The sequence below is a fragment of the Otolemur garnettii genome, unplaced genomic scaffold, assembly GCF_000181295.1.
Source record: "Otolemur garnettii isolate 467f Iridium unplaced genomic scaffold, OtoGar3 scaffold00038, whole genome shotgun sequence".
NCBI classification, from domain to species: Eukaryota; Metazoa; Chordata; class Mammalia; order Primates; family Galagidae; genus Otolemur; species Otolemur garnettii.
The window spans coordinates 1,000,229-1,017,865 of NW_003852433.1; the positions used below are offsets into that span (position 1 = coordinate 1,000,229).

The 17,637-nt window shown below is 43.6% G+C and overlaps 1 protein-coding gene across 4 annotated transcripts in view; it reads left to right on the forward strand.

The window, feature by feature from the left end:
- Positions 1-17,637, forward strand: part of MYO18B (myosin XVIIIB) — a 262,880-nt gene that overhangs the window by 235,033 nt on the left and 10,210 nt on the right. For all 4 annotated transcript variants that reach the window (XM_023513322.1, XM_023513320.1, XM_023513324.1 and 1 more), the window contains 2 exons: positions 2,400-2,444; positions 4,037-4,174. In XM_023513322.1, coding sequence (XP_023369090.1) covers positions 2,400-2,444; positions 4,037-4,174 — 183 coding nt within the window. The remainder of the gene's footprint in view (positions 1-2,399; positions 2,445-4,036; positions 4,175-17,637) is intronic.

Sequence of the window (17,637 nt, forward strand, 5' to 3'; positions counted from 1 at the left end):
AAAAAAAAAAAAAGTGTAGCATTAATAAGCATGCATACCTGCGGCTTTTTATTTATCCTCATGGCTGGTTCTTTTCCAGAGTCACAAGCTTAGCAGGGAGTGACAATGATCACTGATAATCTTATATTCTTATAAGATTACCTCTTTAGATTCTTCACCGTTTTTTATTACACAGTGCCAAAGGGTGTAACAGTAGTTAACGGAGCATTGTGGGGTCATGCCTGCTGCCTACTTGTTCAACATGCAAAATGTTGGCTGAAAAACACAGATCTTCCCGATGAGGTGGAAACAGTGCTAAGGTTAGCTATTGTAATGGAGGAGGAAGACGAACTCCAAATGAGGAGGGCTTAGCTTAGCAAAGGTGTGGGCTCAGCCCCAGGCAGGGATGGTGCAGCACCAGGGATAGCAACAACTAGGGCCGATAATTGCTGCTAGGGCTGAAGAGGGTGCAGTTGCTGCAGTTGGGGAGGAGGGAGAAGGAGAGACAGGCAGAGAGAGAAGGAGGAGCACTGTCTGTCAGGAAGAGTTTGGGCCTTTGTTTGAGGGATGGAGCCAGCATAGGAAGAGGCAACAGAGAGAAATCCAGCTTCCAAGCCTTCCCTTCTTCCCATCAACTGCCGGCTGAGTTTTCTGTCAGCTGAGCACCAGGTGAAGCCCACTGATGTGGTCTGTGCAGAGCAGGCCCTGGGGCACATAGCAGCATGGAGAGCTGGAGCAAGTGTGGAGGAGTGAGGAGATGTCCAGCACAGTTAGACATCACAAAATGAGGTGGGGCTTTAATGCTGGGGGAAAGAGCCCTTCACAAGGGGCAAATCCAACTCTGAGTCCCCCACAGGGCTTGGTTTTTTGTTTTTAAGGCAAGCATGAAACAAACTTTATTAAGGAAGATAAAGGTAAGCTTACAGAGTAAGAAAGAGTACCAAGCGGGATCCACCCCTCACAGACAGCGAGCAGGCCTCCACGGCGGGGCAAGTGGATGACAAGGCCGTGTGCTTTAGTTATTCGGCTACATAAAGACTTCCCGTGTTCTGGGTTCAAGTACAGGTTGATGTTTAGTCAAAGTATGTGAGGAAGTACTCAAAACATAAGTGAGCAAGTGCGACTATCTTCCAGTAAAACATGTTTATTCTTTGTTTTTAATTTATCACTAGGTATCTACCCACTGAAACTTTTTCCATATAAGGAAACAGAGTCCCACATTCTTGGGATTAGGGATTAGGACGTGGGCATCTCTGGGTGCCATTGTTCTGCCTCTCACAGGGCCATTCACAGAAGGTACTTTTGTTCTATTGCAGAGTCTTTCTCTTTAAAGGGCCTGATCACAAATTTTTAGCCTTTTGGGGCCATGTGGGTTTTGGTGCAACTCTCTACTCTGCTGCTGTAGTGCAAAAGTAGCCGATCTTTATACAAATGGGTGGGAGGCTGGATCTGGCCCCTGACTATAATGTTCTGACTCTTCTTCTATTAGATTTGCCAAGCATTGTCTGAAAACTTCTCGTCTGGCCTGCGCTTAGCCAGTCTGATGCTGAAGGATGAACTAAGAGGTGTTCTTGGCCCCGGGGTGTGTGTTGCAGTCTGGGGGGGACAGATAGATGCATGTAAACAGAAACCCCTGAGGGTGAGAGGTCATTGAGTGTGGGGGCCAAGGAACAGCAGATGTATCTCTCAGAGAAAGCAGCCAGGTCTTCCAAGGAAGAAAATGCCCACATTCCAGCAGAAAATAAAGTTGTGAGGTCCCAGCTTGAGGACCCAGGATTAAAATGATGTCTTAGGGATCTGAGAATTTGCGGTTTGGCTGTCTGCACTCACACACTGTGTATGAGTCTGGGATTCAAAGCTGCAGGACTTTAGACAAGGCTGTCAAGTTTCTGATCTCCAAAATGGAGACACATGAAACGGGCAAGTGAAATAGTGCACACAGCTTATTTGTTGAATGAAGGGATGATCTCTAAAGAATGGCTACCATTATAATTAGTCTCAGAGTTTCCCACAATGCCCTGTGAAGCTTCCCTGCCCCATGTCTGATTTGCTAGCACTCACAGGAAACATAAAGCAAATGGCTTGCTTGTCAGCAGTAACGATGCTGTTAATAATAGCAGCCGCAGTTGTTCTGAAACAAGAGCAGTGGTGATGATTGCTGCCATTTAATTAGCACTATCTATTTGCCAGGAACCATGCTGAGATCTTTACAAGGGTCATGTCGCTCACCCTGCTCCACAACTCAGGAGTCAGGGCCACGTTTTGTGAAAAGGACAGGTGGCTCAGAGACAGCAAGTGACTTCCCTAAGAACACACAGTGGCCGAGGTCAGAAGTGGGGCTCAAAGCCATCTGTCTAATGTGGACACCATGTTCTCCAGCTCCCAGCAGATAACAGATCCTTTCTTGTACCTCTTTCTAGTGTCCAGACAGCAGTGGATTGTGGCAGTGGTGGCAGAAAAGAGATGTAAGTTAACCCCAAGAAGAACTGAGCGGCTTGCAAGGATGAACTCTTGTTCTCTGTGTCCAGTTTAAAAGGGAGCTTCCTCGCCCCCTTTTGGAGAATTATCAGTAACTCCCACAAGAACCCTGTCTCTGTGTTTGTAGCATATAAAGTAGGGGCATATTATTGAACTACCCAGCTCCTTTTAGGAAGAAGCCCGTGCTCCACCAGGACACTGTCCTCAGACCCTTCCATGACTCTCCATGGCTCCAGAACAGACTTTTCCCTCTGACATTTGTGTCCTGCCATTGTGACCCTCACTTCTCTCTCCAACTGTGATTATTGCTGCTTTCCTTGTTGGTTGTGGGCTGGTCTTAGAACTTCCAAGCTTGTGTGTGCACCTACAACTCCCTTCTTCAGTGCCCGTGTGGCCAAGCCCTGGCCTTCAAAGAAGATGCCACTCGGCCTCCACTGCCTGATGCCTTCCCTTGGGCCTCCCAGAGGCAAAGCGAAGCTCTTTCCTATAACTCCCTGTCCTTCCCTGTGGTATTAATAGTTTCTCCTGTATTTTATAGCTGTTTATACACGGGAATCTTGAGGACATGATCAATGTTAAGTTCATGTGTATAATTCACCTCTCCTGACGGCTGGCACACATACAGTGTCCTATAAGCAAACCAAACTATGTATACATATACACACACACCTACGGATAGATACATACACGCACACGTGCACACGTATATATCATCATACTGAGTGAGTATACCCATCAGAAATTAATCATTGAGTGCCCATCTGGGCTTCCCCTTCTCTCCCTATGATGCTTTCAGGGAGTAAAGTCCCCACTTACAAAGACATTGCAGCTAAGGTAAAAAAGGAGTTAAGACCTTTACCCTTGACATAATTCATGAATGTACTTTTTGCTTTAAAATTCAATGCCAAGTTTTACCCCCAAACTGGAGAGGCCCGAACATCGACATTGGAGTCCATATCTCCCCAGTGAAGGGTGCAGTGGCTGATGGATGGCAGGGACATTGGAATAAAAAAGAATAAGGTTTGCATCTCAACTTCACCCCTGACCAGCGGGTGACCTCATCCACGACCCCAGTTGGCCTCTCCAAATGCTGGTACTCCCATCTGTACAATGGAGGCAGCACGGGCTCCCACTTCTCGGGAATGATAAGTGGAGTTAACCATGCTTAGCACTCGGTGGCACAATGGCTAGGCCTTATGCGGTGGGTGGATTTTTTTTTTTTTTTTTTTTGAGAGAGAGAGTCTCACTTTCTTGCCTCTCGTACATTGCTGTGGCCTCATAGCTCACAGCAACCTCAAATTCATGGGCTCAAGCAATCCTCTTGTCTCAGCCTCCTGAGTAGCTCAGACTGCAGTTGTGCACCAACATGCCCAGCTAGTTTTTCTATTTTTCAGTAGAGATGGGGTCTCACTCTTGATCAGGCTGTCTCAAAATCCTGAACTCAAGCAATCCACCCACCTCAACCTCCCAGAGTTCTAGGATTACAAGTGCGAGCCACCTCTCTTGGCACGGGATGAATATTGAATGGCCGTTACTGTTACTGTCACCGTGTCGACAGTGTCCTGTGTTCTGGTTCTAGGGATAATGTCTCCGTCCTCAGCTCCCAGGCAGAGGGCAGTCTGCAGTCCTGGAGGAGCTGTACTCTGTCACTGGCCACAGATCCTGTGAAGAGCCCCTCTCGACAGTCAATCACCAGCAGTCACATCCTCAGCCCCAGGTAACAGGCTCTTTCTGCTTCCTTGGTTTGGGGGAAGGGGCAATAGTTTGGAGAATCTCAGAATTTTCAGGTTGTTATACAAGTCTTTGATTTTCTGTGGGCTAGGCAAGAGACAAGTGTGGTCCTGACAGTTTGAGGTATAATCCTGCTTCTTCTAGCACTGTGATGTTAGGCCAGTCACTTATCCTCTCTGGGTCTCCACTTCGTCTTCAAAACATGGAATATAATTATATTTACTCACCCAAATAGTGAAAGGATGAGGATCTAATACCGTCCTCCCAAAGCTTAATTTTCGAGATGATTTTAAGTAGCACAGGGTGAACATTTTAAAACATAGTTATTTTCTCTGCTTACTATTTAAGGCAAGTCAAACTAATTTTCCATTTATGGATACTTAGAGATTTAAAATTTTCTTTATAAATACATTCACTGAATTTTTTAAATTTCAGATTAATATGAGGGTTATGTATTCAATCTTGATTTGAGGACAATTAATGACAATGACATGGTGGGGGTTGGGGAAAGCAGAGAGAGAGAGAGAAGGAGGGCAGGGGTGGGGTCTCAGTGTGTGACACATCTTGTACCCTTAATGAATCCCCAACAATAAAAAATATATATATAGGAAGTTTAATCATTTGTAATGTGAGATATTAAGTTGTTTTTAAAGTCGTGAATCATTATAAAGAAAGCTACACTGGATGGTTTGTCATTTGGAGATTTTAGTTCTATTTGCTTTTTAATCAGTATGTGATTTTGTAGTTTCCCTCCTGAAAAGGGGGATAAATTCCATCACAGCCTGAGATGGGCCCCTCTCAAGGCTACAGGACGGGCAGCTATGGGCTGCCCTAACAAACAGGCCTCGGGATTGATCTTAGTTGTATGACTTAAATCCATCTTCCCTCTTGCGTTTCGGCTCCATGTCTCTGAGCTCACTTGGTTTTCTTTTTTGAGGGTGGCCCTTTTGTACTTAGGAGTTAATGGTCATAAATCAGAAATTACAGATTAAGCAGATGCATAATTAAGATGAAATGCACACTGCCTGTGTGATAACAGAAGGACCCATGTGGTAAGACAGAAAGGAAAACCACAGCCTCATGGAGCAAACCCAGACAACCCTTTCCTGACTTGAAACGTGTTTGCTCTGAAGCAGAGGTTGCCTCTGCAGGAAGAAGGGGGCGGGAGTCAGGCTAACCTTTCGGGCACATTCGGCAAATGGCAAATGTCTGGCGCGTGTCTGCAGATAATCTTAGCCTGGGAGATTTGATGTTGAAAATATCAAACGGAGGCTCCAGGAATGGGGTGCATCTGGGGAGTTAATTAAAGCAAGATTATCTGATTGCTGCTCTTAATTAAAAACAAAGGTCTGCATGAAGAAAGAATCACGTCCTCAGTGAACCCCAAATGACGGGGACTTTTTCTCCTCATGATAACTAAATATCTTTGTTTTTGCTTGCCTGCCAGTGGCAGCAACAGAACTGGAGTGGCCAGAGCAGAATGTGAATGCTCCTTAACATAACCCCTGAGTTTCAGAGTTAAAATTATGGCAGGGTGCACGATAAGGATCCTCAACTGAACAAATGGTACCCTGTGTTGTGTGGCACCTGTCTGAATGGGAGAGGAGAGGTTGTTTCAGCACATGATCTGAAGTCGGGGCATCTGGGTTCCAAACCATTATTCATCTATCTTGGAGCTGGAGATTTGGGGCAAGTGGCTTAACTTCTTTGTTGGTGTTTCCTCATGAGTAAATCAGAGTTGCCGTCAGGGGTGATGTGTTGGCGTACAAGTCATTCTTCATTCAGAATCTGGCCCCAGAGGAAGCTCAAAAACATAAACTGCTTCATGAATATTAGTATCTATTTGATGCCTAGAGGAACCCCAGGAACAGATATCAACATCCACGTGTTACAGAAGAGAGAACTGAGACCCAAGAAAGGGAAGCAATTTATCCGTCATAGATGGTCTCACCCCAGTTCCTGCAGCTGCTTTCAGGCAGGATTGGGCCCCTCCGGGTTCTTGTCCTGCTTTCTCGGCCCTCTCCCCTTCCACGTCCTTGGGCATGTCCCCAGCTATAGTTCAGAGTTGAAGTCCCTGCACCAAAGACAGCGAAGGGGCGGAAGGTGAGCCAGATACTGGGACACATTTATAAGAAGGGACTCCTTGTCAGTCTGCTTCGTGACTGTGGTCCTCCATTCGCTGTGCTCAATAAATGTTTGTTGAGTGAATAACTGACCGTAGCACCAAAATTAGAGCAGAAATATTAACTGTATTTAGTTGCAGCTCCACACTGACTGTGCCTCAGAGAAGGTTAGTAATTCATTCAATGTCACACAGCAGGTAAGTGGAAGAACAGGGATTTGAACCCCTTCAGAGCCTCTCTTGGTTTTGGCCATATTGCCCTGGCTCTCTGATGTTTATCTAGAGGGTAGATCACGCACTTGGCAAAGTTTACTGGCAAAAATCTGACCTGTTTATTCACATTAACACTGCCTAAAGATTATTATTCAATATTCAGCCAAAAGATATTTAGTAAGTGCCTACTGAATACCAAATCCCAAGGCATTAGGACCAGAAAATCTTGAAGCCCTTCTTTTGAAGATGTCTATAATTTGAAGACTCTAGACATTCTGAGTTGGAAAGAACCACTGGGATTATCTAGTATGACTTGCAGATCGGGAAAATTGAGGTCTGCAGAGGCAAATATTTTACCCAAATTTACAGCAGAAAGCTCAAGGCCTTTTTTTTTCATGGCCCAACCAATCTGTGACCATTTCTCCTCTTCAAGAACTTAAAATATTACAGAAGGCTAAGCTCCTCTGGTCACTACCGCAGTCTTAGCTTCCTTCCCAAACCGATCCATCATCCTGTTTGGTTTATAGCCTTCCATGTCTTTCTCTCTAACTATCATAAACATATATACATACTCGTAGCAAATATATTGCATATTTGTGGACTTTTAAAAACATAAATGTACAAAACTATATTATGTACATTATGCCACTCATAAATTCTTACAACATGCCTCTTCCCCCTAACAATGTCCCTTGGAGATCGTCCCCTACCAGGCCCATAAGTCTGTCTCATATTTTATAGTCCCCGTGAAAGGCGCCATGCTTTATTTACCTATCGTGTTCTTCTTTCCCTTTTAAATGCTTTCTGGATATTCACCGTTGACATACCAGACTTCAAAAAACATACATCTATATCCGCATGGGTAAATAATTCTCTGAGTCAAAGGACATTTGTGTTTTAAATTGGAACAGGTATTACCAAATCCTCCCAGTGTCCCTTCTGCGAAGAGGCTCTGTCTAATGGCACAAGACAGGACTCTCTCTTGCCTACCTGTCCCCATAATGCCTGGCACATGGCAAGGCCCAATAAGTGAGCTTCTTGGGTATTTCCAATTTGCCTGTGAAAGGTCACGCTTAAAACAGAAGAGAGGGAGAGAGCGGCCGTCAGCCAACAAAATAAAAGCTGTCCCCATATTATTTATAAGGGGACGTCAACTCAAGAGAAATATACCTAAAGCGTTATGATTTACAGCCCAGGAATCGTGCCGCAGCTGCTGATAAACGCAAGCGCCGCTGCAGACGGAGACACTAAATTACCTCTGTGGCCCCCAGAGAGGGAGTGCGCGGGCTTAGTGGAGGCAGTCACACTCGGTTCAGGAGTCTCTCTCAACATCCAGTCGCAGGGGTGCCAGGGCAATCTGGGGGGGCTGGTGTGCTCACCTAGCCTTGTGCCTGGCCTCTCCTTCCCACCCTCCAGGGCCACTGCCCTGTGGCGCAGGCCACCGAGCTCCCCTGGCTTTCTTCTTGTCTTTACAGCACAGCAGGCTTCCCCAGCCGGGTCCAGGCTCCATTTCACTGGAGGCCCAAAAGAGCTCCAGTCATGGCTGCCCACCCAGCCGCGCAGGGTCCCCATGCGTCAGGCCTTGCTGGCCTCAGCTGTACAGACTGCTGGTGTCTGGCGTGGCCACTGCTCTCATTGTACTGGGCAACTAGTCCAAACCATGCTGACCTTCCTTCAGCCCCTCTTCCTCACCCTCAGAGAGCAGCTCACCTCCTGTTTCATTCAATGAAAATTAAACAAGGCTTCACCTTCTGCTGCGATGTTTCTAAATTTATTTGTGTCTGGCTCCATGTTCCTTCTGGTCTAAGAAGGTAAGGTCTGGTCCTGTCCTATCTGAGGCTGATCCACATTCGTCCCCTCTTTCCTCTGCAAACACTCCGATCCATCCAGAGTCCCCTTGCTCTCCTGTTCCTCAACTCCCTCATCCCAGCCCTCCCTGCACAGCTGACAAACATTTTGCCATCTCCCGCATGCTGACTGTGTCCTCACCCATCACCTTGCTGCTCTTTTGAGTTATCACCTTACTTCCATTTAAATCCAAGTTTTTAAAACTCATCTGCATGTACCATCTTCACTTACAGCGTGTGCACCTCTGTTTACTACGGCCTAGAGCCAGCCCCCAGCACTCCACTGAAACATTTTTCACCATATCAGCAGCTTCCGAAGAGACAAATCAGGGGATGTTCTCTAATCTTTATCTTTCTGGGGGCTTTCCCTCTGGCTGCTCTTGAACACTTTTTAGAGCTCTCTGTTCACTTAGCCCTGACGATATTTCTGCTTCTTGGTGCTGCTGAAACTTCTCCCTATACCCTCAATGCTGGGGTTTATAGGGTGCTGCTCTTACCTGGCTGTTTCTCTCTCCACCTGGCTGCAGCCAACTCTCTTCTCATGAGTTTGACTCCCAGCTATAAGCAGGTGACACTCAAATCGCCATTGCTAGCTCTTACATTCTCCCAAGTTTGAAACCTATATGTTTTGCCTAATTATCTACATTGACCACCAGCTGGATGCCCCCCCTGCTGTCTCATCTCAGCATATCCGAGGGGAAGTTCGTGCCTCCCCATCCATCCTGTGTTCTCAGGCTCTCTGGGTGGTTCTGTCACACATAAAGCCACCCACACTGGAGCCCATGAGTCATCTTGGGCTATCATCCCTCTGTCTCATCTGATCCATAAATCTTGATTATTCCACCCCAACTTCACCCCAAATACTTGTGACTTGACTCTTTCTACTTCTCTCTATCTCCACCACCAGCCCATTTAAGTCAAGTTATCATCCCATCATTTCTTTCCTAGACGCAGGCAAAGGCCTTCCAACACCACCCACCTTTGGTCCTTCCTCTACACTTCAGCCCATATGATCCCTCTAAAATAAAAATCTGGTGCCAATGGCTTCCCCTTGCCTACAGCAGGGTCAGCAAACTATTGCCCACAGGGCAAATATGGCCCCTGACCGGGTGTTTATAAATAAAGTTTGATTGAATCACAGCAATGCCTATTTTTTCAGCATGGTGTCCACAATTACTTTTGCACTATGATAGCAGAATTCATTAGTTGCAATAGAGACCATAAAGTCCACAGAACCAAAAGTATTTTGCTCTCTGGCCCTTCATAAAAAAAGTTTGCTGGCTCAAGCGGCTAAGGCGCCAGCCACATACACCAAAGGTGGCGGGTTCGAATCCCCAGCCCGGGCCCGCCAAACAACAATGACGGCTGCAACCAAAAAAGAGTCGGGCGTTGTGGCGGGCGCCTGTGGTCCCAGCTACTTGGGAGGCTGAGGCAGGAGACTCGCTGGAGCCCAGGAGTTGGAGGTTGCTGTGAGCTGTAATGCCATGGCACTCTACCCAGGGGGACAGCTTGAGGCTCTGTCTCAAAAGGAAAGAAAGAGAAAAAAAAAGAAAAAGTTTGCTGTCCCTGGCCCTACAGGATACAATACAATGGCCTCAGCCTGGCTTACAATGCCCTCCATAATGTGGCCCTTTCCTCCAGCCCTGGTCTCATTTTTTGGCCTTTCTCCTTTGTAGGTTGTGCCCCCAGTGGTTATATAGCTCTCCCTCATTCACTAAGCTATCTCCCACCTCTGGTCCGTTGGGATGATCCTTCCTCATGTTTCTTGGTTTGTCTCCTCTCACTCATCCTTCAGGACTCAGCTCATGAATTGCCTTCCTCAGCAGCCTCCCCTAAGTCCCCGGAGGGCCAGGCCCCCCCCACCCCCGCAGTTGTCTCACAGACCCCAAACATCCCTCTTCCATAGTATAGGCCGTGTTACGTAGATATAATCCACTCGGGTGTTGATCTCTTTCCTTAGGCTGTGAACCTAATAGTGCCTGGCACATACTAGGTCCTCAAAAATCACTGAACAGGTAAATGACCAGGGAAATAGCAGTCAGTGATGGCTTCTCTCCCAGGCTATTACAAGGATGATATTAGTAATGAGAGCCTAAAGTGGATTTCCCAGGCTGATTAACTGTCTCCTATCACAGAGCAAGTTCTTAGCAACATGAACAGGGATTAATGGAATATAGAGGGAGAACTGAAGGTCTGGGGATTTGCCCCACCAGAGTGCAGACAGAGGAGAGAGGCAGGTTATGGACTCAAAGAGTTCAACCTGGGCTAATGAAGAAATCTCAAAGAGAAAGGGAGACAATAGACTTGGCAGCCTGGTGGACCTGGTTTCAACTACAACCCCTGTCACTCCCTAGCTTCCTGACCATGAGCAAGTTACCGTCTCTGAGTCTCAATTCCTCTCCCTGAAATAGGCTTCATAATATATTCTCTTTGCTAAGCTGGAGAATTAACATCTGTAGAGTATCCAGGGGAAAGCCTGGCACCAAGTGGGTACTTATTAAGCAGAAACTCTCCTCCACCCTCTGCCCTTCATCCCAGGCCAGGCCCAGTGATGCTGCTGTGTGAGGCCTGGACGCTGACAGGCACAGGTGGAACTAGGGAAGATCATGCCAGAGAGTGTGGACATGAGCTAGACTCATAGCAGAAAACCATGAGTACAGCATAAAATGTCTTGGCAATGAAGGTGACATTTTGGTGAGCTCAGTTTTAAATATGTTGAACTTTGTGTGTTTGGGGACACCCAAATAAAACTGTCCAGAATGTTTTAAACTCTGGCCTGGACCCCCAAGGAGATTTCAGGACTTCTTTGCATAATATTGTGACATCCAACCCCACTCAACCTGGCTTGAGCAAGAAGGAAAATGTGTTGTCTCTACAGCTGGGAAAGGAACTGCTAGATGCAAGAATTTAAAAATGATCATGGAGATCTGGTTCCCTACCAACCTCTCTGCTCTGATTCCTCACTGTTGGTTTCTTTCTGAGACAACAAGTTGGCAGCCAACAGGTCCAACCTCATGCCTGCAGTGTTCTCAGCCCAACAGCAAACAGGGTTTCTCTCTTCTCAATAGTTCCACAAATATCTCAAGCCTAAGTGGGTCACATTATCTGGACCCGTCAGAATGGACAGTGGGACCAATGGACCCTCTTCCGTTAGGCCTGAGTCAGTGCTTCCACCTGTCTTTGGGAGATGGGGTAATTCCCACCAAACCGTGGGAGCACCGAGGGGCTTCCCCCAAGGGCAAAGTGAGGGAGGTGTTGCCCGAAGCAGGAGAACTATCCTGGGCAGGTAAAAACAATAAGCATAGCAAATGTTCTCCATCAAGGGGAAGGTTGAACCAGGAGAGTACACAGGATTATGAAGACAGGGAATGGGGTGCTGGTGGTGAGAAAGTATCTTAGAGTGTTGGGGGGTCTCCATTTGGTAACTTTGGAAAATCCAAATAATGTTGTCTACCCTGGTCAGAGACTTTATTTGTCCCTCAATTTTTAGTGACCAATCTGTCACAATATAATTAGGTGATGCTGTGATTTGAATTTATTACCAATCCCAGCTTCCTACTATTGCTGTTGGACTTGTACCATGTTGCAATGTGAGTATGGAGATTATTGTATAAATTGTTCTCACTCACATAATCATCGTGATTTTAATTACTGTGTAATCTTTGCTAATTACTGTTGTATGTATCATTTGCTTTGGTGCCGATTTAACACAACTGCTTTTCGTTTGGCTAAAAGATGGCATCACAACTTTTCCTTTTTCTGGGGAAAATTTGCTTTCTGTAAATATTTGCAACCCCAAACTCTTGGCTTGCGGTTCTTAGTTTGCAACGAAGAGATTTAGATACCACCGCCACCCCCATTTGTTTTCATTTGGGATAAGACTAGATTGAATTAGTAAAAATAAAAGGTCTAAATTATAGGGTATTGTTTTAAAAATAAAGTTGTATCACTTTCAAGGAAATGCAATTACTCTACTACAGAAATGAAGCCAAGGCTGGGTCATGTGAGGGCTGCTTAAATGATTAGATAAGACTCATTTGTAATTAGTTCATTAATTATGTATATGTGAATGGATGGTACTTAGCGTTAAAAACAGCTTGTTCTCCAAGTAGGTTAAGCATCTGATGCTAATCTTATTTCAATAGTACATTTATTTACTGGTCTAGAGCTCAGAATAATTTTAATCCATCCTGAATATACTTAATGAATGGGCCGCTCATGAATATGGTTTTACGTCTTTCCAGGACATAATGGTTCTTTTAAGTTTTATCAGTGTTAGGAAGATTACTGGAAAAGACATTGAAACTGAACTTGCAGACATGTTCAATGCAAACACATTTACTATGGACCTAAGGCCTGAGTAAGTGAGGAAACAGGCAAAGTCTGGATGTGGACATAGGATTCATACTTAGGACCCACATCCCTCTCGGACAGTCTTCCATGGAAGGGAAGGTTGTTTCTGTGTAGAACTCCAAGTCTTGGAAGGTGGGTCTGTGGGATCTTTCACAAAATTTGAGGCTTACTTAACTAAGTTAGCGCCAAGTTAGTATAAAATCATTTGGATTAATCATTGATGTTTAGAATCTGTGGTTCTCTGATTGAAATTAAAGATTTTTCATTTTTAAAAATTTCAGATTGATAAGAGGGTACAAATGTTTAGATTACTTTGCTTTCATTTCTAAGGCAAAGTTCAAGTTATAATTGAGCCTTCACCCACAGGGCGTGCAGCCATTGTGCACCCAAGGTGAGATCTTGCCACTCACACTCCCTCCTAACCCCTCCCCTTTTCCTCCTCTCCCTTCCCTCTCTTTAGACTATACTTGCATTTTTTTCCCTGTGGGCATGTAGTTGTTTATATATTGGTTTCGTATTACTGTTTACTATATTGTGTACTCCCCCCCCCATTCTTTTGGTACTTTACTAAGAAGAATGTGTTTCAAGTCCATCCAGGGAAACACAAAAGTTATACAGTCTCTATCTTTTTATGGCTGAGTAGTATTCCATGGTATACATATACCACAGTTTGTTAATCCATTCATGGGCTGATGGGCACTTGAGTTGATTCCACATCTTGGCAATGGTGAATTGAGCTGTAATAAACATTATAGTGCAAATGTCCTCGTGTTAAAATGATTCTTTTTCTTCTGGGTAGATATCTAGTAATGGGACTTCTAGATCAAATGGAAGATCCACTTTTGATTCTTTGAGAATTCTCCATACTTATTGCCATAGAGGTTGTATTAGTTTGCAGTCCCACCAGCAGTGCCAAAGTGTTCCCTTTTGCATATTTGGGATTTTATGATGTGGGCTAATAAACTTATTGAAATACACATATGGAAAGATACATAAAATTTTTCAAAAAGAAATGATAAAATTTTCAAAAAAATGAACAAATCGGGCAGCGCCTGTGGCTCAAAGGAGTAGGGTGCCAGCCCCATATGCTGGAGGTGATGGGTTCAGGCCCGGCCCTGGCCAAAAAACTGCAAATAAATAAATAAATAAACAAAAATGGACTAATCTGTCAAGTGTAGAACATAAACGTCTTAACACAATAATCAAGTAAATGAGGCAAAAGCTATGTTGATTGGTTTGATGTAACCACGGCAGATTGTATTAAAAAAAAATCAGCACATTGTACCCCACATATGCATAAATGTATTCATGATCTATATGTATTTTACTTAATAAAAAAATGGATTCTAGCTATGTAATTATTCCCCAAATCAAAACTAGATCATTTGGATTAATCATTGATGCTTAGAATCTGTAGTTCTCTGATTAAAATTAAAGATCTATTGAAATGGTTTTATACAAACTTGAAGCTAACTTAGTTGGGGATTTTAGGTGCCCCTAAGACCTCCTGTTATTCATTTAAGTCATGCTGTTTTCATTCTCCAGAGATATCCACCATCCTGACTTCTAACACAAATGTCCTGTTTTTGAACTCTAAGTAGAATGGAAGTATCTGGTTTGTATATTCTTCCGTGTCTGGCTTCTCTTTCCCTCTATATTTGTGAGACCCCTCCATGTCATTGCATATAGCAGTAATTCATTTGTTTTTGGTCTTCGTCCATAAGAGTTGTTCCAAACTGGGGACTACTTTGTGTGCATTCACACGCACACACTGAGAGGACAGTTCACAATGTCCAAAGACCTTTTTGTCTGTCACAACTGGGAGATACAACTGATATCCAATTGGTACAGATCAAGAATGCTGCCAGTTATCCTACAATGCAGGGACAGGCCACATAGAATATTTGGTCCAAAATGGCAACTGTGTTACCACTGAGAAGCCCTAGTAAGTGAAACAGGTGAAGTCTGGATGTGGACACAGACTGCATTATGTAAATATAAAATAATTCATTCATTCTATTATTTATAGATATTAAGGTAGTTTCCAATTTCATATTACAATGAATAATAGTACTAGGAACAATCTTGTACACATCTTTTGTTGCATGAATATGCAGATTTATATTAGGTTTGGACTCCATAGATTGCTAGATCATGGATGTATTTTCATCTTTGGGAAATACTACCAAAATATTTGTTCCGACTTCGATTCCCACCAGCAGTGAATATATATTATACTTTCTCCACATCCTTGTCAACACCTGGGTTTTTTTACTTAAAAAAAAAATTCAGCATATCCACCTATTATAGTGAATATGTGTAGTGTCAGTTTTTGGTGTCTTAACTTACATTTCCCTGGTAAATAAATCTTTCTATGAGCTTGTATCTTTGTTTGAATAGCCTTTTTTGGAAATGTCTGAGAAAGTCTTTCGTCCATTATTTTTTTTTCTTTATCCAACTCTTATGTATTGCTTGTAGGAGTTCCTTTTACATCCAGGTGCAAGTCCTTTATAGGGTGTGTGGATATATTCCCATTCAGTGGCTTGCCTTTTTCACTTCCTTAAATGCTCTATTTTGATAAAGACTTCTTAATTTTAACATAACCTAATTTATACTTTTTCCTTTCTAGTTGATATCTTTTATATACTGTCAAAGAATCACTTGCCTACTTTTGAATTTTGAAAACATCCCCTTTTTTTGTTGATGCTGTATTAATTTACTTTTTATATCTAGATCTACGATACAGTAGGAGTTCATATTTCTTTATGGCATAAGGGAGGAATTAAGATGCACTGTTTACCGTATATCCAATTGGCCCAGCATGTATATTTTACAGACAGAATACATCCCACAATGTACAACAGTATCATTTCATTGTCTATCAAATGATCTTATATGCGCAGATATGTTTCTGGACTCTATTCTATTTCACTTTTTCAATTCGTTCATCTATGAGCTGATAAAGCACAGCTTTGGTTAATGTAACTTTATGTAGCAAGTCTTGATATCTGTGAATAAAAATTTTCCGTATTAATTTTTCTTCAAGATCAACAAGTGACTTTCAGGTTAAAAATATCACACAACACGGCTCACCTTTCCAGAATGTGGCCCTTCGAGGCCTGGCTCCTCTGATGGCTCTCCACTGTCCTTACATTTGAGTTCTCCTTTTCTGGTTTTTCTAAGCAGGAATTTGCTCTGGTGAAAGCTAATCTGTCATATCTGGAAGATAATTGCTGAGCTAGACTTTTATTCCCTTTGCTACATAAACTTTTTTTTTCTTCAGTTTTATTCCTAAGAAGAATACAGTTTCACTCGTATTTTCCCATAGTCATAGCTTAACAAATCTACCTCCCCCTCTAGAACATAAGTTCCTTGAAGGCAAGAAATATTCGTTTCTTGATCAATGGCATCTGGCATCATGACACTCAGAAAATGATCCAGATGGACGTAAGGAGAGATGAATGGATGAAGAATTTCCTTCAGTTAACACTGCATTTTCCTGGGGAACTGGGAGCTTTTGTGAGTAAGTTGGAGCCTGTATGTGCCTACTGCGATTTCACCATAGTCAGTTGGGGCAGTGTCTTGGCTGCACAGGGAAGGGATGCATTCAGTTTACTTAAATTATGGTGAACCCAAGTGGGATCTGTAATCTTAACCAGAGACTTTAGTTATTCTACGTATATAGAATTATTATTTTTTCAAAGCATTGTGGAAATTATATGAGAAGGTAAAAACTTGAATTTTACAGCTGATACTTCCACTGTCTCATCAGCCTGTGGGACCCAGAAACCTCTTTTCCTTCCCCATGTTTTCAGGTGTACAATGAAAGGCTCAAACCGGATGAGATCCCAGCTCCCAGCTCCCTCTCAGGCCTGAGATTTCAGAAGTTGATAACATCCTGTAGGAATGAAACCAGGCTGTTAACTTGGGCTTAGAAATACAGAGAACTCACTCTAGATTGGGTACCAGAGGTCAGTTTGGAATCTTGTTTTTAAGACAAGGGAAGCTAAACAGCTGACTGATGAGAGGGTTGCTGGGTCTGGATTCAGGAGCCCAGATGGGGCAGGTGGGGCCTTTGGTACATTCTTTCTACACTCTCCCAGTCCTTCCTCTTTCTACTCCTACATTCCTTCATTCTTTCCAGTCCGTGAACTTTCCTTGAGTATTCTTCTGGTGCTGAGGATTGAGGATTCGTAAAAGGATACAGTCTAGTCCAGAAACCAGCATTTCTGTTGGGAGAAAAAATATGTAAATAAACAGTTATTGCATGGGTGGGGGAGGGAGCACAGCAGGCTCTGGAGTCGGAAGAGGCCCCAGCCCTACCGAAGGCGGGTAAAGGCTTTCTAGGGGACACCATACCTGGGCTGAGCATTGTAGGGTCAGTAAAAATATCTGTCTGACTTTGTTCTTTATTACAGGGCAATGATTTTTCAGAATCACCTGTGAAGGATCGCTGCCTCCCCTTTTGCTTCTTCCCTTCTTTCTTTTTTTTTTAATACGTATTTTTATTTTTTTATTAAATCATAAACACATAGATCATGTATACATTAATACATTTATGGGGTCCAGTGTACTGATTTCATATAGAATGAGGAATGCTTACATCACACTGGTTAATATATACCTCATCTCATTTACTTAATTATTCTGTTGAGACATTTATACTCTATACTAATAGATCTCACATGTACCCTGCTTTCTTTATTCTGTTTTATTTTTTGACAACAGAGGTGTGTGAGTTTCATCAACTATTACCTTTGGCCTTTATTTGATAATTGTTAGCATTTTCCACATTGGCATCATTTCTTTCCTTAGCTCCTTCTCTACTTCTATTATACATATGTCTAAATAGATTGCTCCCCTCCCCTCCCCTTCCCTTCCTCCCTTCCCTTCCCTTCCCTTCCCTTCCCTTCC